Source organism: Eumetopias jubatus, unplaced genomic scaffold (genome assembly GCF_037043125.1).
Source record: "Eumetopias jubatus isolate StellerSeaLion01/CBP00866 unplaced genomic scaffold, mEumJub1_p1.0 scaffold_15, whole genome shotgun sequence".
NCBI lineage: Eukaryota > Metazoa > Chordata > Mammalia > Carnivora > Otariidae > Eumetopias > Eumetopias jubatus.
The window spans coordinates 18384024-18405283 of NW_028274821.1; the positions used below are offsets into that span (position 1 = coordinate 18384024).

Genomic DNA, 21260 nt, shown 5'->3' on the forward strand with positions numbered 1-21260 from the left:
CCAGGTTGAAGGCTAAAAATGGGGATCTTATCTTTGAGAAGTGCTGGCTCATTAGAAGGAGTTCCTCTTATCAGCTGGGAAAAGAAGCCACTGAGGGTACAGAAAGAGGAGTTAAGTGTGGTAGAACAGACACTGTAACTAAATCTATTTTATAATCTGTTTTAAAAGTCAGCTGATAGGGATATTAAGTCATCAGTTCAATCACAGATACCTTTAAAAATTTAAGGGGCACTTCATTAAATGGGGGAAATCTGCCCCAGGGTGACATTGTGTGTACAGAAGAAAGAGCTCTCTGGGGAGGCATGAATTATAAGAATAAGCCAGCCCTGGGTGGGGCTGGCTGACGGTAACGGGGCTGAGAGGCTGTTCACAGAGCAAGTGAAGATGAATGACAGAGGACTTGGATCTCAGTTAAAGGACAGTATTCCAGTTACTGAACTTTCAGCAAGTGGACCTTTTGAAAGTCATGATCTTCTTCGAAAAGGCCTTCCTTGTGTGAAAAATGAACTTTTGCCCAGTCATCCTCTTGAAATATCAGAAAAAAATTTCCAGCTCAACCAAGATAAAATGAATTTTTCCACACTAAGAAACATCCAGGGTCTGTTTGCTCCACTAAAATTACAAATGGAGTTCAAGGCAGTGCAGCAGGTACAGCGTCTTCCATTTCTTCCAAGCTCAAACCTTTCACTGGATATTTTGAGGGGTAATGATGAGACTATTGGATTTGAAGATATTATTAATGACCCATCACAAAGTGAACTAATGGGAGAACCACACTTGATGGTGGAATATAAACTCAGTTTACTGTAATCTGTTGTGCTGTTCATGAAAATAGAGGGGCTGCATGTTGTTTATAGTCATCTTTTTACTAGAATTTGATGTACACAACATTAAAAGTACTGACACATGAGAGTTTTTGCCTAAAAAAAAATAAAAAATAAGAATAAGCGAGCCCTGGGACACCTGGGTGGGTCAGTTGGTTAAGCAACTGCCTTCAGCTCAGGTCAAGATCCCAGAGTCCCAGGATCGAGTCCTGCATTGGGCTTCCTGTTCAGCAGGGAGTCTGCTTCTCCCTCTGACCCTATCCCCTCTTGTGCTCTTGCTCTCTCTCAAATAAATAAAAATCTTAAAAAAAAAAAGACATCTTCTCTAAAAAAAAAAAGAATAAGCCAGCATGTCAAAAGAAGTCTAGACAGAGAGTACAGATGGGGCCAAATCACTGAATTGGAAATGGTCTGGTGTGCAAGCCTGATGGAAAGAGTACTCTCAGCGACCAGAAATGTAAGCAGCAACTAGGACACATGGGGCCTTACAGGTGATAGTAAAGAATGAGAATTGTGTTCCAAAATGACATTGGACGGTTTGAAGAAAGTGGGTGGTGAAAGGAAGATATTTACATTTGAAAGGCCTCACTCAAGCCTGTGGTGGAGTATGGATCGTAGGAGCAGGTTGACAGGAGGGGATAGGAGTGTAGTTGAAGGATCCACGTGGGCCAGCCAGGGCAGGGCTGCCATGTGAGTTTGAGTGGAGTGTGTGTGTGTGTGTGTGTGTGTGCGTGTGTGCTGGACTGACTGGGTCCTGGGGCTCTGGGAGGTCATTATACTCAGCCAGATCATCATAAGAAGTTGAGAAGGAGGCCATGTCCAATAATGTTAGATGAGAGATCCAGGTCTGACAAGTCATTCCAGTCTCCAAGTTCTCTCTTGGACTGGAATTGTTAGTTAGCAGTAGGGAAACGTGAGCATGATGGAACTGTAGGAACGTGTAGTGCGCTATGGAGGTGCCGACCGAAGTACACAGTAATTGGTGCTCAGGGGCAAAAGTAGCGGCCTCTGAGATAAATAGAAAGAACATGAAGCATACTGGAAGGAAGAAAACCAGTATAGCAAAATTAATATCAAGAAAACAAAGATGAAAGCAGAATTTAATAAAGTGGAAAATAAAAAACAATAAGAAAAAATCGAAATCAAATCAAATTATCGGGAAATGAACCCATCTTTAGAAAGACTGAACAAGAAAAAAAAAGAAAGAAGATACAAATAAATAATATTAGAGAGAAAAGAATGTAACTGCTGAGTGAAAAAATAATAAGAGAATATATGAACAACTTTATTGTGAAAATTTTGATGAAATGGACAATTTTCTAGAAAACTACCGAATAGCAAAGTTGACACAGGAAGAATAAGAAACTCTGAATAGACCAGTAATCATTAAGAAATCACATTACTGGTAAAAAAAAAAAAAAAAAATCTATCCCTCCAAATAAGCAACAGGCACAGATGGGTTCTAGAAATATTACCTAATCCTCATGTATTAGATGATCCCCCTGGATTATATAAATTATTCCAAAGAAGAGAAAAAAGAGAGAAGTTTCCCTAGTTTGTTTTATGGTGCCAATGTAACTGTGATTCCCAAACTAGACAAGAGCCAGATGATGAAGGAAAATCACAGGCCAGTGTCATTTATGAAAATTTAAATGATTTTGAACAGTGGAAGGAAACTAGATTCTTCACTAAGGTTTCTAAGATTCACTCATCTAAATGACTTTGCTATCCCCCTTCAATTAATATTTGACTTGAAGCCACAACTTCATGAGTATAACTACTGTTTGTAGCCGTGAGGGAAATAAAGATGTGGACACCCTAACCACAGCCTCGAGTGGCTTCCATCCAGGTATGTTAGTAAGAGAGACTCTAATAAATACAACAAGAGGCAGAATGTGAGGAAGGCCACAGAACAGGTGCAAAGCATAGGAAGATTCAAGAAAGAGGCTTACTTCTGTTTGAAAAGACTGGAGAATGTTTTAGGAAGGAGGGAGGCATTTGGTCTGGGTCTTAAATGAGAAGTAGAATTTCAATGTGCAGAGAATAGGATGGAGGAAGATCGAGGAATTTAAGGTGTTGAGAGCAAAAAGCAAGGGGAAAAAAAAGTCTCATCAGGGAATATATGCATTTATTTATACCTCCACTTTAAGGCAATATTGGTAGATATGTAAAAATCCACCACCACCACGTGACTTAAAAATAGCTGGAAAAGAAAAATAGTGGTAGGATCACATCATGGAGTGAGAACTTGGACAAATATAATGAAATACACATTCCAGAATTCTATACATTTGATACGGGCAAGTGATCCATCTGTGTGTGAAATGGAAGCTTTCAAGGAGCCAACTCCTTGAAAGGATAAACATAAGCAATTATGTAAATGTTGTTAATTAAAGGAAATCATGTTCCTTAACAGTCAAGATGGAGCCTGAACTGGACTTGCTCACAAGAACACAGGTATTCTGATTAGAAAATCATGCTTTCAAAGAAAAAAAAAAAAGACAAGAAAAGAGAAAAGAAAAGATAGGAAAAGAAAAGAAAACCACGCTCTCAACAACATCCTTGGCACAAGAGATGAGTTTCACTGCGCTGACCTAATGTCTTGCATCAGCGTGAGCCAATGGGAGATAAGAAAAATAATACAAGACAAAGAAACTTTATGGTATCCTCTGCAACATGGGACAAGTACATAGTTCTCTGGTTTGCGCTTAACTCTGGGCAGATTTGGGGACATGTAAAGAAACATCGGCATTACATATTTTTCACTCAATCTTCCATAAATTTTGATTTCGAGTTGATCAACAGATTGAGATAGTTTATGGGAGTGAATTGGGCTCGGCCATTACCTAGAACAAAACTCTCTTAGGCTGACAATTAAAAGAAGCCACATCCCTTAACCAACAGTTATGGTTATAACTATAACCAACAGTTACAGCGTCCGGATTTCTTTTGTTGGCACAGCCTGGATTTCTACAAAGCATGACCCAATCCTGGGGTGACTCTTCGACAGCCCTTGTTCTAAGAGAACTCTCCCGTGGATCTTAGAACCAGGTCCTCCAATGCACTGGAGGAATAGTTAACTACCCTGTACGTTTCACAGATCTCGGTACACTTTTCCGAAGCTGAGGTTCCACGGCTTTCTAATTCAGCCAGCTGTGTGGAATAACATCTGGGTGCTGCTTCAGCTTCGCTCTCTTACTTTCTCCCCCTTGCTCTCTGCCCTAGGAGGCTCCCTCCCACTCTGAATTCTACTTGGTTTTGGGGGCCCTGGTGGGAGATCAGAGGGATGAAGTGGGGAGGCAAGGATCTGCTCTCCTCTGGCTTCCTCCCTGTGGGAAGGCCCCTGGCTGGCCGTGCCCCTCAACACTAGGCCACAGCTGTTCTCGGGAAAACTGACATTCTTGTTCTGGGTTCTGGAAAGCACCCTCTCCTCGCCCGAGGCCTAGGAACGAGAACAGCTGTACTCTTTCTATTCCTGAGCTACTACACTGTTCCTTGTGAACTCCTCACACTTTGCTTCCATCTTTGCAAATACTCCCTTTATTAAATATTTCTCGAAGTATCCTCATTTGAATGTGTCATCTCTCTCCTGCTGGGTCCCTGACAGACTGACGTATCCTGCTTTTGTAAGCCATGACTTCTTGTCTTTCCTCAAACACCATCAATTGTCATGGAGGTCTTTTTTTTTTTTTTTCTTTTTATTCCTGACATCAGTTTTGACATTTCACTATTCCAGCTGGAGAACTACCTTGGATTCTTCCTCAGACTAGAAGCCAACACAACACAAAAGGGCTCCTCTGTGGGTGTTCCTCCCACGGGACAGCCGACTTGTACCACCTCATCTCAGTGTTCATGGCCTTTACTTACAATGAAATCCTTTACCACAAAATACCATGTCTATAAATATTTGGAAAACTTAGCTGTACATTGAGGGGCTTTGATTCCCTCACCCCCCTCTGGTCTCTGGCCACTTGAGTTGGCCCTACAAACCACACATGGGGAACAGCCCACTGACAGGGCAGTAACCATCACAAATGAGCTGTGGTGTAAAATGTGCATTCAGGCCTGGGAAGGGCTCAGTAGGTCACACGACCGAGTGAAGGCTCAGCGGCGAGTTCTGATTCAGTTATTCTCCAAATAACACTCTGGGAATTTGGGCTATTAAATGCGATGCACTTCTCAATGGGACAATGGGAGAAGAGGAAGAAATACATCACCCTATAGAATACTTTGTAAAAAATGACTGCTTTGGCCTCTGTGTCTTATTGACAAGCACTGGGCTGGAAGGGAGAAGACAGAAGTTCAAGTCTTTATGTTACCACTGTCTCATTTCTGGATGACATTAACGGCTCATTTACTGAGCTGGTTTATCTATGAAGTAGGCATAATAAAACTGGCCCTGCTGCTCTCAGATGGCGATTGGGTGGACCAGATTTATTTGACATCTGTTCTCGGTAAGGCTGGCCAGTAGTGGAGAGGTAACACGGGCTGGTGGGGGGACACGGAAAAAACCCAATTTTTTTTTCCCAAAAAGGAGACTAAGGCCTGAGTCCAAGTGCAAATTTAAAGAACTTTGAATGATATTTAATTATCGCCACCAAGCCACCAAACGCAGCACATCAAGTGATCAAATATAATTACAAAAATAAATGAACACAGAGTCAATGCCAAGTTTGGTGTTCTAGATTTGGTTCAGGGCAAAGCCAAATAACAGTGAATAAACAAGGGACGGCTGTCGTTTATGGAGTATCAACTTACCTTGGAGAAAAAGCGAATGTTTGGAACTGGGATACAGCCCATCCAAACAGCAAGACCCAGAGAGGGTGTAGTATGTGCTCAAAGAGCCTGATTCTTCTGCTTGCCCAAACATATCGTTACCCAACATCGAGCGAAAGAGTCGACAGATTATTTCTTTACCTGTTTTTCATTTTCAGCATTCACATGGGTTTAAGACCCAATGTACTAATTCCTCAGCTGTAAGTCCCAGACAGAAGAAGTCTGGTTTTAGAGGGTCTTGTGAAAAACCATATAAGGATTTAATGGGGTCACTTACAGGGAGAAAAGGGAGTTACTTCCCACAGTCTTGTCAGACAGAAAAAAAAGGCCAGTGTCACTAATTTAAAAAGAAAGAATGCACAGAGATGACCATAAGAAGCAGGTTGTATGCAGTATGACTCTATTGTGTTTGAAGGTCATTTTTATTTTAGGGAGTACCAAATAACTCACCTCACAGGGCTAGAAGCTATAGCTCCACAAATATAAGGATCAGGTTATTTCTTCCTTTTTTTTTAAAGATTTTATGTATTTATTTGAGAGAGAGAGAGAGAGCAAGCGAGCACAGAGGAAGACTGAAAGGGAGAAGCAGACTCCCTGATGAGCAGAGAGCCCGATGGAGGGCTCGATCCCAGGACCCTGAGATCATGACCTGAGCCGAAGGCAGACACTTAACCGACTGAGCCACCCAGGTATCCCTGGATCAGGTTATTTCTAAATACTGTTTCAAAAGCACATGTGCCAGAGCTCCCCCTTGTCCTCCCCCCCTCTGCCTCCCACTGCCCTGCCCCCACCCCTGCGTGTGTCTGCAAGAGACCAGACGAGTAGCGTCGGTGTACTTCCTCCTCTTGGAAATTATTTCCATTTAGCACCCCTCACAGCTATTTCTTTACCCCACACCCAGAGAAAGTCAATATATTTGTATATTGATCAACCCACTTTTATATAATTTAGATGGTAGTGAGTTTACAAACGTTAATGGTTTCATGTTCACTTAGCATGTAGCTAGTTCAGGCTTTTGAATATAACCTATGATTATTAATATTATTTGTCAACCTGGCTAGGCTATGGCGCCCAGTTATTTGGTTGAACACCAGTCTAGATGTTGCTGGGATGGTATTTTTTTAGATGTGATTAACACTGAAATCAGCAGACTTTGAGTAAGGCAGATTATCCTCCAGAATGTGGCTGGACCTTGTCTAGTCAGTTGAAGGCCTTAGGAGCAAGGTCTGAAGTTTCTCAAAAAAGAAGGAACTCTCCTCAAGCCTGCAACACAGAGACTCTGCCTGTTTCCAGCCCGCTATCCTGCAGAATTCAGACTCAAGACAGCAACAACTCTTGCTTGAGTTTCTAGCCCGCTGGCCTGTCCTATAGATTTCAGACTTGCCAGCCCCTAAACCTGGGTGAGCCAATTCCAATTTCTTAAAATCATTTCTCTCTCGATCAAAGATAGATGGATAGCTCCTATTGCTCCTATTGGTTCTGTTTCTCTGGAGAACGCTGACTAGTACATAACCAAATGACCCTTTTTTCACAGGACATTCTTGCAACCATGTCTTTTTTTTTTTTTTCTCATTAAACTTTTGTTTTAATGGGTCTCAAAATTCTGTGACAGATTTTTGGTCAAGTTGTTTCCATTAAAAAGTACTGATTTTAAAAACTAATGACTTAAAACTGACGCGCACACACACACACACACACACACAAAACATGGTCCACAAAACATTCTCCTTTCCTTCTGAAGGTTTTACGATGCATTGTTATCATTAACCAGTCTTTTACTATTAAACTTAAATGGCCAATTGACACAAACAGTTCTGAGACCGTTCTTCCACCACGGATTAAGACTGGGGTGGCCGGTATTGGGGATAATACTCATTTAGCCTTCCGAGCTTTCTGGGCAGACTTGGTGACCTTGCCAGCTCCGGCTGCCTTCTCGTCCACGGCTTTGCTGACACCCACAGCAACCGTCTGTCTCATGTCACGAACAGCAAAACGGCCCAGAGGAGGAGAGTCAGAGAAGCTCTCAACACACATAGGCTTGCCAGGAACCATATCAACAATGGCAGCATCACCAGATTTCAAGAACTTGGGACCATCTTCCAGCTTTTTTCCAGATCGACAATCTGTTTTCTCCTTCAGTTCAGCAAACTTGCAAGCAACGTGAGCCGTGTGACGATCCAGCACAGGTGCATATCCAGCACTGATTTGGCCTGGATGGTTCAGGATAATCACCTGAGCAGTGAAGCCAGCTGCTTCCATTGGTGGGTCATTTTTGCTGTCAGCAGCCACATTGCCACGACGAACATCTTTGACAGATACGTTCTTGACATTGAAGCCCACATTGTCCCCAGGAAGAGCCTCACTCAAAGCTTCATGGTGCATTTCAACAGACTTTACTTCAGTTGTAACACTGACTGGAGCAAAGGTGACCACCATCCCAGGTTTAAGAACACCAGTCCCGACTCGGCCCACAGGGACAGTACCAACACCACCAATTTTGTAGACGTCCTGGAGAGGCAGACGCAAGGGCTTGTCGGTTGGACGAGTTGGTGGCAGGATGCAATCCAGAGCTTCAGGCAGTGTGGTGCCACTGGCCTTCCCATCTTTACGGGTGACTTTCCATCCCTTGAACCAAGGCATGTTAGCACTTGGCTCCAGCATGTTGTCACCGTTCCAACCAGAAATTGGCACAAATGCTACTGTGTCGGGGTTGTAGCCAGTTTTCTTAATGTAGGTGCTGACTTCCTTAACGATTTCCTCATATTTCTTCTGGCTGTAGGGTAGCTCGGTGGAATCCATCTTGTTAACACCAACAATTAGTTGTTTTACACCCAGTGTGTAAGCCAGAAGGGCAGGCTCACGGGTCTGCCCGTTCTTGGAGCTACCGGCTTCAAATTCACCGACACCAGCAGCAACAATCAGGACAGCACAGTCAGCCTGAGATGTGCCTGTAATCATGTTTTTGATAAAGTCTCTGTGTCCTGGGGCATCAATGATGGTCACGTAATACTTGCTGGTCTCGAATTTCCACAGGGAGATATCAATGGTGATACCACGTTCACGTTCAGCTTTCAGTTGATCCAAGACCCAGGCATACTTGAAGGAGCCCTTTCCCATCTCAGCAGCCTCCTTCTCAAATTTTTCGATAGTCCTTTTGTCGATCCCACCACATTTGTAGATCAGATGACCAGTAGTGGTAGACTTGCCCGAATCTACGTGTCCAATGACGACGATGTTGATGTGAGTCTTTTCCTTTCCCATTTTGGTTTAGGTTGAGCGGTGGTTTTCACGACACCTGTGTTCTGGCGGCAAACCCGTTGCGAAAAAAAAAAACCAACCGTGGTCTTTTTTAAAAGAAACCTATTTACTAGTTCTTCCCTATTTTAAGAACATTGTGTGTGGTGCAGATTACTGTGCCAATGTTCTCTGTGACCCCATCGGAAAGACTGGGCATATCCATCACTGTCTTGGGAGTTGGGGTGTGATCCTGAGCTGGCGGATCTATAGCTGGAGGATGACCAAGGTGTTGGCAAAGCCTCTGGGAAGAGGGAAGATGGATCCTAGGAACCAGAACCCAGCGCCGCTAATCTCAAGGGAGAGAGTTTCTCTCCCCACACTCAAAACGAGTTCTGTTAACAAGAGGAAGTCGGTGAAGTGCAAGGAGAAAAACCACCTTCTGAGGCCTCCTTGCATTTTGAAAATATGGCTTGCAGCTCTCAAACCAGTGTGGGAACTTGAGTGAGGAGGTGCAGCAGGGGGAGGGGAGGGCTCGAAGCCAATTTGTAGCTGGTATGTCATATTGCATATACTATCAGCCTACTTCTCTTTTTGAAGCCCAAACTTTATTTATTTATTTTTTTCAGGACAGTCTTGGTTCTGCCCTATGACCAAACCCTGTGTCAGAAGATGTTTCCAGGTTTTAGTCAGAAAAATAGGACTATCGTATATTGCTTCTGTGATTACCTTCCTGTGTGCATGGTTTCCTTCATCTCTCTCTGCCTAGACAGCTTGGCTGACCTCTTACCCTCTTCTTGGCCTTTCCAAATTATGACCGTCCCTTAACGTCCGTCTCGAATTACACCTCTGAGGGCCACATTACGCCCTTGGTGGGCCTTAGGCACTGTTAGTTTCCCGGGCTCTTTCCTTTATTAAAAAAAAAAAAAAATCCAAAACTTTATTTAACCTCTGTATTGGTAGGGAAAAAGTATAATCCACACAGGAGTAATATCATTTTTTTTTCTTTAGATGTTAAAAGAAATTCAAAGTTTCACGTGGGCCCTTTAAACTCCTGGGGGTCCTGGGCACTCTGCCTCCTGATGCGGGTGGGTGCTAAGCCACCCCGGTTCCTCCTCTGTAAACGTGCCCTACGCAGATGCCTCCCCTCTTAATTCACTAGCATGAACACACACTCTGGACATGGAAAAACTTAAATTCAAATCCCAGCTTCTTCGCTTTCCAACTAGAAACCAGACCAAGTGATTCAACCGTTCTATTTTTTTTAAAAGATTTTATTTATTTATTTGAGAGAGAGAGAGAGAGAGAGCACAAGCAGGGGGAAAGGGAGAGGCAGAGGGAGAGGGAGAAGCAGACTCCCCGCTGAGCAGGGAGCCCGATGCGGGGCTCGATCCCAGGACCCTGGAATCATGACCTGAGCTGAAGGCAGACACTTAACTGACTGAGCCACTCAGGTGCCCCTCAACCTTTCTAAACATCAGTGTCCTTCCTTGTGTAATTCCTGCCAGGGTAATATGAGGTAGTGCATACATAGGGCTCAGTACCCCGTCCGTGGCAAATGCTCATGATAGGTAGCTATTCATATTTCTACACACGTTGGTCACTAATTACTTTGATTTACATGTTACACTATTATCTACCTCTTTACCTGTGTTTAACTCCCTTCTTAAACTAGAGGGCTGGGAGGAAGTTTTAGACCAGTGGTTCTCAAACTTAAGCATGGACCAGGATCACCCGTGTTAGAGTACAGATGGCTGAACCCCATCTCGATTTCTTGATTCAGGAAGAGTGAGGAGTAGGGTCAGTAATTTGCATTTCTAGCAAGCACCCAGGTGATTCTGAGGCTGCTGGTTTTATTTAAAAAAAAAAATTTTTTTTTTTTAAGTAATCTCTACTGCCAACGTGGGGCTTCAACTCCCAACCCCCAGATCAAGAGTCCCGTGTTCTACCGACTGAGTCAGCCAGGCGCCCCAAGGCTGCTGGTTTTAGGACCCCACTTAGAGAATCACTGTTTCCCACAACTCCGTACCCTCTCAAAATCTAGCACAGAGGGACCCTTTCAAATACAGTCAAGAGTAAATTATTTATGCAAAAGGTAATACAAATACCGGCGGGGAAAATCTGCCCCCTCCCCTAATTGTGAGAAAATTGTCATTACTGCAGGGGCTGAGCAGAAATATATGAGCAAAGAAATCTTCCGGAAAGAAAGGGGACTAGTGGTACAATTGAACAGTCTCATCTGTCGAATTACAGGGGCATGTGCAAAAATGCAGACAAGAAGCCAAACAATGGCTTAGCCAACTCGAGGCTGCCTAAGTTCTGAGCTCAATCCATAACAATGTCAGAGGGGTTGCTGGGATCCATCTGCTACTCTCTTTCTGATAACGGATCTGGGGTCTCTCTGGAAGGAAATAGCTTGACAGGAAGAAAGACAGATTAGGCCAACTGAAAAGGTCTGGATTTAGGAAGCTGCCCTTGAATCTGAGCTTTTAACTCTTTACGGCACTTTACTAACCCTTGATATACCCCTGCTGTTCCTTCTTGTTTTCTCATTCTTTTCCTGGAGAAAACGCAATTTGCGAAGACCAAAGCTCCCACGGACACATTCTGTTTGCACGCAAGTGAAGCTCGCACAAATGGGAGCTTGAGGAAGGCCTGAAGTCCTCCAGCCCAAGCCACCAATTTTATGGAGGGAGAAATGTAAGCCTAGGGTTAATCCTCAAATACGTGGCCAGTAAGGGCAGAGCCAGGCTGGAATCCAGAGTCTTTGACTCATAGTGAGTATGTGGTATGCACAGCCCTTCATACTCCTGAAATGAGTAGGAAAAAGAGATCTTTCTTTCTACTACATTTTAAAGAGGAAACATGATCTTCTTCTTGTCACAATTTGCCCTTTTGTCCCTGGGAGCAAGAGGGCTCCATCAGGACAAATGAAGAGAAACGAACAACCCTTCATTGGTGTCAACAGGGCCTGGGAAGCTCGAGGGCAGAGATGACATCCTGTTCCATGATATTCTGCCATATATCCACTGGCTACCCAGAAACTCCATACAGAGCAGACTCTCTGACACCACGTGGGGAATGACTGAATGAATCCCTAGTTTGATGGTTGTCTGCCAATTTTTTAGCCAGTTGAGGAGTGAAAGTTTCCCGCGAAGATTTTGAGCCGGCTATGGAGTCTCCTCAGTGAGCCCTCCTCGTAAGTGAGGTATGACATAAAACCAGATTTGCCCTTTGTGTGAGATAGGCTGTGTGTGTGTCTTCTGGAAAAGCATTGACTCTGGAGGTGAAAACCTTCGAATTCCAGAGTGTTCACTCTGGTTACTTAATTCAAGGCACCCCCACCAGCATGTGGAACGTAAAGGTAATAATGCCTACCACCTCAGCGTTGTTGTAAGTATTAAATGAGATGATGTGAGCAAACTGTGTGGCGATCTATGAAAAAATGTTAGTACCCTCCCTTCTCTGTTTCCAGCTGCCTGTTTAAGAGTAAGTACAGGGATTGAGTAGGTGGAGTAAATGTAAGTATCGGAAGGGTAAGTACAGTCTCTGGATGGAAACTGAAGGGTTTTTGTTTTTGTTTTTTGGCTGAAAATACACACAAATCATCATTATCTTTATGGTTATCTGGCAGCTGTTTTTACAGCTGGTATGCTTGGCCATACATAGAAGCAAAGCTCCCATCAGCATCTAGTTATTCTTCATATTCCACAATCCCTCACCATTTCCCAGATTCTAACACAATATTTTTCAGGAATAAATAAATAAATAAATCTAGCTTTTGCGCTTACCCGTTTGGCCTCGGTCTCCTTGTTCTGGGCTCCAGAAACTCTGTCTCCTCCTCCATTTCCGTTTCAAGGATCCTGTTTTTCTGAGAAGGCTGGGGTGGCAGCATTTCCCATTCACTGTCATGGGTGACAGCCTGTCGCAGAACTGCATCTGGGCCAGCCCTGCCTCGGCTCTTGCTCTTCCGGGGTTGGCTGCCCAGAACAGGGGCCTCTTCTAGTGCTAAAGATTCCACAGGCTTCATTCCTCCTCGAACCTGCATTTGGGGACCCTGGCCCAAGCCACAAGCGGAGGTCAGCTCTACCACCTTGCCAGACCATCCAGGCCCCAAGTTCCTAGCTTCCAGTGACTGATCACCGACCTCCCCATGGCCCAAGACCATCCAGCTCTGGTCTTGCCCAGGGCTCTCAAGAGATAATCTCTTATCACCTTTGGGAGACATTCTCTCTACAGGATGATCTTCTCTTTCATTTAAGGAGGCAAGCTGACAGGAATCTGGGAAGCCTGCTAGCTGAGTTCCTGGCAGCCCTGTTCCTTCAGAACCTGTGTGAAACGCTCCTAATTCACACATGTTTTCTCTGGCTTCCCTAGCCCCGGGAGTTGGGGGTGAATTTTCTTCATGGTTTACAAGTATGTAATCCATGTGTAGTGCATGATGATCTTCATTCTTCTCCATGTACGCTTCTTCCCTGTATTCTTGTGTTAGCTGCTCAGGCTCTTTGATAGGAATTACATTTTCTTCTTCCAACTCTGATATTCCCTTGCTGATACCTAGAAGTGGAAGACGAAGGCAAGAAGGGCCGAACAAGGCTGAATTAACACGTTATGTGATTTGTGATCTTTGCAAATGATCTATCTAAGGAGAGGTAGTTTAAGAATTTTTATTTATTTATTTATTTATTTATTTATTTATTTATTTGGTAGAGCTGTTGTATTTTCTCAGGCACCCTCAAAGAGAGGTATTAACGAGCAGCATTTACGGCTATAATGCAGGACTTGGTTAAGCATGCACTGCAAATGCAGTTAGTTCCTCTTTTTTACCCACAACCGTAGGAACAAATATGTTAATTGCATGAAAGCAGCAGTTTCTGGGAGTGGGGGTGGGGTGGGGTGGGGTGGGGGTGGGAGGGGTGGAGGAACCGGTTGTTTCTTACCATTTGGTGGTCCGACGTCTCCACCTGCTGGTGAATCCGAGTTATCTGTTTCTACTTCCCAGTCAATGTTTGATGGAGACAGCTCAAGGTTGGAGTCGGCTCCCTCTGGCAAAGAAACCGACTCAGGATCTTCGTGAATATGCAGCACAACCAGCTGTCCGGGCTGGCTATTTTGGGTTCCTTCGTGCTTTTCCTTGCTTCTTTTATCAGGAAGGGCAGAAAGCAGTATCTCGGCTCCTTCGCTCCCCAGAGACTCATCCTCTGGAGACCCAGCCTCCTCCGTTGTTTTGACACCAGGAGTAGGTTCTGTGAGATAGGACAAATCAAAGGGGGGTGTGTAAGGTGCCAGAGATCGCTTCAGAGCATCTTCTTCCAAGGGAGGGTCACCACCATAGAGAAAATGTTCAGGTTCTTTCATCAAATCTTCATCGATATTTTGGCCCATGACATCATATTCAAAATCTCCCCACGAGGCTTCGGATGAGCAGATGTCTTGCTTCCCTGCATCCCCATCAACTGGCGTTTCGGGATTGCCCTCTGATAATGTCAATTTACTCATGTCATCTATCGTTCCCGTGGATGTGTTAAGACCTGAGGCATCACTGAAACTGTGGTCAAAAGCAGCTTCACTTACATCCAGACAAGTGTCGGAGGCCAACAAGGCGTCAGGACCAGGGGCAGAATTCTCACTAGCAAAAGGCTGCTCGTGGTCCAGCAAGGCTCCTACATCTGTCTGACTTTCCAGGGAAAAGCCCTCTGACATCAGTGAGCTGTTGCTGTCCATAGTTGGCTCTTGGAGAGTTACAAAAATACCAGTTCCCATGTTTTCAGTCATTGGGATTGTTCCGTCCACAAGCTGCAGAATTGGTACTGCATCTGGGCAAACTCCTTTCTCGGATGCTTTGAAACCTGTGTTATTTCCACCACTGATTTCAGAAGGTTCAGGGGAACCTTTGTGAGAGGCAGGCTGAGATGAGCCACTTGTGTTCCCTTGATCACTGATGGGAGGCGGTGGAATCATGTCTTCAGAAGATAGTTCTGAATCGTATGGGACAAATTCCCGCCCAGGCTCCAGATTGGGTTCTTCATCCATCTTCGGCTCAGTGAGATATAACTCACCAGCTTCCCCTTCAGGTCCCACTCCAGCCCTGATGTGCAGCTCAGTCTCTTGCTTTACTTCGTAATCATGACATATATCAGGGCTGTTGGAAGCCTGAGAATTGCTGTCATGGTCACAGTGAGTCAGTATATCTGGATTCTCACCATCTGCTTTCAAATTGAACGGCTGCTTAGCATCCATCCATAAGTCAGGCGAAGCTGAGGCCAGTTGCCCACCCTCTTGGAAGTTGCCATGTAAAATATCTGGAACAAATGTGCCCTGGGGGCCCTCACTAGGGGGAGAGACATCCCGTTCAGAGCTTGACTTCTTTATCAACTGGGTGGGAGAATTGACAGTGGGGAAATCTGAGGCAATGGTTGAATTCGTTATTTCACCGGGATATGATTTTCCTTCTTCCCACCAATTTGTTTCTTGACACTCAACCGTCGAGACGTTAGATATCACCGATCCATTTTCATCTGTGTGAGTAAATGTTGGGTCTGGCTGATCCCAGATAGACAGCATTGTGTTCTGACACTGCTGCTCTTGGGTAGGTGTTTCTGAAGTCAGTTCTTGACCAGCAGAAGACATGAAGCTTTGCTCTCTGGAATCCTTTTCTTTAATTTGGTCCAATATTACCAGCTGGCTAAGCTGATCAGCTTCGGGGTCTGGCTGCCTTGGTTGAATGTTCCAAAGTTGCTCATGGGAGTTCTCATTACTATCCAGGAAGGGGGACTGATGTTCCTCAGTGAAAGGATTGGTACATTGCGTTTCCATGGGTTCGGTACCACCCTGAATGGGTACTCCCCAAGGACTCACGTTTTGGTACACTGAAGAACTTATCTCTAACCCACTACTTGAGCTAGGTAATTCCCTTTCAAATGCACTCTCACTTGGTCGTCCTCCTTGTAGAGAGGTATTCCACCACTCAGTGCTCTCGGCTGAGAAGCCAAGCATTTCCAATTTAGAATAATTCTCATTCTTCGATTCACTTTGAGGGGAGATTTGCCATAGGGTATCTCCTGTCTTCACTGTTTCTGGAGATCTCATCTCCTTATTCACCGCTGTGATCTGTAGTTCAGTCTCCTTTAGTGGTGAGAAATTCCAGTGATCGGGACTGTTTTGCTGATTGTCACAGAACGGGGTTGACTTATTCTCTGTTGGTTCTGAACTGCCTCCATAGGCAGAAAATTCATGATTGGGATCAGCTGTGGCCAAGAACTTATTAGGTTCATTCAGTGAATCCCACGCCCCGGGTTCACTCTGAGCAGCTTGGCAAGTGCCCAGATGGATCTCTTTCTCCACTGACTCTTCATCACCTATGCTGTCGTCGTCAGAACCTGAGCTTGTTGCAATGAACCTGGCATCCTCTGGCTGCACAGTTTTAGAAATGTCATGGTCGTTTTTCTCCTGACGGCTAACCACTAGATTTCTTTCTTGATAGGCATCAGAATATTCTGAATATTTGCCTGTTTCAGGGCTGGATAAAGAGGAAAAGGAATCGCCATCTATGGAGTCACTCCAAATCTCTAAAAATTTCGGAACCTTGTGATCTAAGCTCTTTTCCAACCTGTCCATTCTGGTTTTCTCCAGGTCCTTCATTTCAGCAACTACTTCTACTTGGCTGTCGGTAGTAATTAGTGCAGATTCTTGGTGATTCTGTTGGCTCCAATCATCTTGATGCTGCTTCTGATGCCCTATATTGGGTCCCTGGTCCCAGGAAGGCAATGCAGCTGAAGAATCGTTTAGGCCAGGACTTGATGCACTGGAATGTGTATACTCACTAGAAATACTATCTCTGCGATAATTTCCTGATGGATTAGCTCCTGGAGGGTTGTCTTCAGTACTCTCGACTTCAAGATTCTTAGTTATCTCAGAACTTGGTAAATTGACCTGCACGTCACTGTCTATAGAGGCATCCCAAATGTCAAGGCTTTGGGGACATTCGTGGGGTGGCTCTTGGTTCACTCTCTCTGGCTCCAGAACATTACATTTTTCAGTTTTCTCAAGATCCATTTCAGGTAAAGATACAGTTTTTGTTAAATTCAGCCCACCTGAAATTTCAGTGGTTTCACCTGAATTTCTGTGATACGTGAGGTGCTTTTCGCAGGTCTCTTGGGCCTGTGGGTCGTTTGTGGACACCTCTGTGTGCCCATCACAGGGCTCTGGATTGTAGGACCCCCTCTCATGCTCTAAAACCTCCTGGGGTTCCTCAGTCTGAGGACTAGAAGTGAGTGAAAGACAGCTGATTTTGCCCGATTCATCGCAGATTTCTTGATGTTGAGATGCCACTGGGGAGGAGCGTTCCCTGTCACTTGGCCCTTTTCCAGAAATCCCCGAGGCTCTGTCCAGCATCTCCTCTTCATTGAGGTGCTCCCTAGCAACAGCTCCACGGGCTTCCTCCTCACCTTCGCTTTGTCCATAGCTAGGACCTTTCCATGGATCTGAGTGTGCAAAATGCCCTGGATTCTCAAGGGTGGTTGCCCAGGACACTGCATCACTTGGCAGGGTTCCTCTACTCGTGTTCTGCTTCTCGGGATCAAGAGCTCCTGACTCGTTGGCTCCAGAAGCTTCTAGCACCTCTGGGATATAACCGTCCTTACTTTTTTCTGATGAGTTGGGAGTTTCAGGAGGTGATTTGTTTTGTTCAGAATCTGTAACGTATGATGGGCCTGGTAACATTAATGAAGACATGTCATTATCTCTCACGACGGAATCCCAAATATTATTCTCGATTCGCTGCCCACTTTCTTCATTCAGGCTGTGATATTCGTTGGCAGGAGGGTCCTTGCTGTGCTCCGAAGAGGCAGGAAGGTCCCAGTCTACCTGATTTGCTTCCTGATACTCCACACCCCATGGTTCCAGCTGTCTCACGGAAAATCGGGTCTCAGGTTCGGGACCTTCAGCCATGTATCCTTGCGCTTGACCTTCGCTGGAGATCGCCACACCGGCGCTGCAGTCATCCCAGTCCAAATCGTTATCCATATCGGAGATGGTCGCAGTGGACTGTGTGTCCTCCAGAATCACCCTGTTCCACAAGTCAATGCTGTCGGGGACCGCCTGGCGGGAGTTGGTGCTGCTGTGTAGAAGCGTGAGCTGACGGTTGGTTTCATTGTACAGCTGCATCATGCTGGGGTCGTCGTAACTGGACAGACTGCTTTCCCCGAGGTCATCCTCCAGGGAGATGTTCTTATCATCGAGGGGCTCCGTTTCGAGGAAATCTTTATCGGGGCTATGAGTGACATTTATTTGAGAACTATTATCTGCATCAGGGGAACCCCACATTTCTAGGTTCCCGGGACCTGAGCTAATTCGATTCCTGGGTGGCTGCTCTGGGGACCGAGGAGGCATTTCAGTCTCCCCCATGGCAGAGTTAGCATCTTTTGACTCCAAGCCTCCCTCTTGAGCAAATGGTTTGTTTTCTGTTTCTTTTTCATCTCCGGCAAATGTTGGTGAAATGTAAGAGTCAGATGTGGAGTAGTTGGTATCTAAGGGGGAAGGCACCGAATCTTCCCCCATGTTGGATGTGCTGTAATCGGAACATTTATATAAGAAGGAATCTTCCCAAGGTGCCAGGACATCTGACCCTCCTTTTTTGATACCCTCCTCAAAAAGGTTCCAGGAATCGACCTTTTCATACACCTTCCCCCTAACTTTTGGATCTACTAAACCATTCTGATTTTCCTGGGTTGGCTTAGAACTATTCCACGTGTGATCCAGATCAGAGCCGGGATTCCCAGGTATCAGGATATCATCCCTGGGGGCGTGGTTCTTCTTGCCCCAGATTTCTTCATTATTTGCCTCACTGGGTGAATTGTCTTCTGAAGGAAAAGAAAACCCACTTTTTGTCATGGCCCACTCGCTTGGGTCCCTCACAGAAGGTGTCTCACCACTGGTTGGGTGCAGATTCCAGGTATTTGCCAGAGCTTTGGTGCCATCTTCTTTACCAAAGGCACTCCAGGCTGGGAATGACACCACAGCAGCTGGGTCACCATCTTCTGTGGGATTTCCCCACGGCTCCGGCATCGCTGTGGGAGAGTGATCAGAACGCCACAAGGCGGCAAAGTCTTCTATCAGGTGATTTGTTCCCTGAGGAGAAGCATTTGGCAAATTCGATTTCTCCGGGGGCACATTCTGAAACTGCAAAGTATCCTCATTCTGGTCTTGAATATTATTGCTGCCAAGCCCAGGCCGACCGAATTCAGAGTCCCAGGGACTTGACTTTGGGAATTCGAGACTCTTTGGTTGAAATATAGAATCTGAGGCTCTCCTGTCCGCTGGGCTTGGCTTGTGATCTTTCCACGACTCAGGGCTCTGGAAGACAGACTCCTGCTTACTGGAACTCCATGCATCTGCAATATTTTTAGAGTCGATTTCCAACCCCCCCCACCAGCTGCTGCACCTCGCACGGGTCTGAGGTGGCCCGATGTGACCTGTGTCTGTTGCTTTTTGGGTCACATTTTCTGGATAGAGTACAGCGGGTTCTTCGGTAGATGGTGAGCTTTCTCCAAAGCTATTCATAGGTGTTGGTGGGACCCTCTTTCCAATATTTTTTAGTCTTTCTGGTGAAGGAGATTTATCTCGCACAAAACCTGTCAGGCTCAAATTTCTTTCAGAGTGATCCTGGGGACTTTCTTGTCTCTGACCAAACTCCTCATCAAATTCCACAAGGTTATCTTTGCCAGCCCCTGACAAAAGCGAACTGGATGAATAATTAGACATGTCCATTCCTATCCCACTGATTTCTTTAGGCCCTGTGGGGGGTTGTCCTTCTGATGAATCACTATTGGGGAAGAAGTCGTCTGCGGGAGAGTAGTCTGCAGAATGGGAAGACGGTTGGGACTGCCCAGAAGCCATGGGCGCTTGGTCAAAGTTGAAGAGATCAAAGGATTCACTGTGTTCCCCGGACTGGGCACGCTCCTCTGTTATTGCTCCTTCGGGGATAGGACTATAGGAGTCAAACCCTGGGAGCAGGCTATGGTGAGGCCCCGCACCTTCTCCCACTGGGCTGTCATCACTGAGGAAAACCGAGCTCTCCTTGGATGAACGGCTGCTCCTAATGGTGGCCAAGCCGCTGTCCGGGCTGACGAGGTCTACGTTCCCATCCACCTGAGCCTGGTTAGAATCACTCAGATCTGGAGGGTTTTCTATGAAATTCACAGAGCTGGGTTGTGGCTCTATGTCAGAACCATACAACTCCATAATCCCGGAAGATCCCTGGGACAGTGGGGCGCTGCCTGCCACAGCTTCTGTTGAGGACGTTCGGCTGTTGGAGGCCATCTCTGGACACCTCCTGTTGATGACTTCCTTGACAAGAAGAACCACCTGATCACAGGTCACCAAAGGGTTCTCCTGCTGGTACACCAGGATCTCATCGCAGCCACATTCAAAGGGCTCCAGCTCTAGGCAAGGGTTCTGGCATTCTTCCAATTCACAGCAAATCTGTCAGGGAGGCACAGGGGTTCATGTGAGCACTGAGGCACTCTGCTCTTTGCAGTTTGGCTTTCTTAATTTGTCTTAATATAAAATTAATCTGTGTGCATCAGTCTACAAAGAAGATCTCAAACAATGGAAGACCGAGTAATGTAAGACACGGAAAGTCCCACTTAACATACCACCACCTCTTTCTACAGTCCCTTCGAACTGGCTTTTCTTTTAACTCAAAATCCAGCAGCTCAATGCTGTTTGCTCCTGAAAGTTACAGGTGAAGAGATTTAAAGCATTTTAATCCTTTCCTTGGCGTAATATAATATCATCTTCCAACAGGAGTGAAACTCAAGTTTGCAAAAAGCAGAGATAATGCAGGTTGCTGAGAAGAACTGGTGGGGCTGGGCGGGGGGGTGAGTGTGGGCATGAGGGGAAACGGGGCGGGAGGAGGCACCCAGGACCTGCCTTTACCTCCAAAAGCCTCCTAAGGCAAAGGAGAAAATAGGAAAGAGAAAGCTACCAGGGGTGGAGCTTTCCAACAGCACACGAGCCCCCACTGTCTCTTGCTGCCCCCCAGAAGCATCGACATGGAGCTCAGAATAGACAAAGCTGCCCTCGGAGGTCAAGAGAATGTGTGACAGCCGGTGTGAGGCCAGAACCGGGCCACAGCTCTATGATTTTTAGGAAATGTCAGGGATATTTTGCCTACTGGGCTTTCAAAATGGCCCCACAGGATTAGTGGAGGTGACAGCAACAACACTGAAAATAACTCTGAGCTCACATTAATAGTAATAATAATAATTAACATTTATTGTTTCTGTATGCGAGGCACAGTTCTAAGGGTTTTATGTGCGGTATCTCCTTTAATCCTCACAATAATTCTGTACAAGGTAGGGATTCTTTATCCCCGTTCTGCCAATGATGACACCGAGACACAGCAAGGTCAGATACCTTGACCAA

At 45.5% G+C, this 21260-nt stretch overlaps 1 protein-coding gene and 1 pseudogene across 1 annotated transcript in view; one reads left to right on the forward strand and one right to left on the reverse strand.

Annotated features, from left to right (window-relative positions):
- PRUNE2 (prune homolog 2 with BCH domain) overlaps window positions 1-21260 on the reverse strand; it is a 197015-nt gene that overhangs the window by 56442 nt on the left and 119313 nt on the right. The window contains exons 8-9 of the mRNA XM_088018802.1: window positions 13775-20315; window positions 12626-13391 (exon numbers count right to left, since the gene is read on the reverse strand). Of these exons, the coding sequence (XP_087874928.1) occupies window positions 12626-13391; window positions 13775-20315 (7307 nt within the window). The remainder of the gene's footprint in view (window positions 1-12625; window positions 13392-13774; window positions 20316-21260) is intronic.
- Window positions 345-902, forward strand: LOC114201577 (proteasome maturation protein pseudogene; annotated as a pseudogene).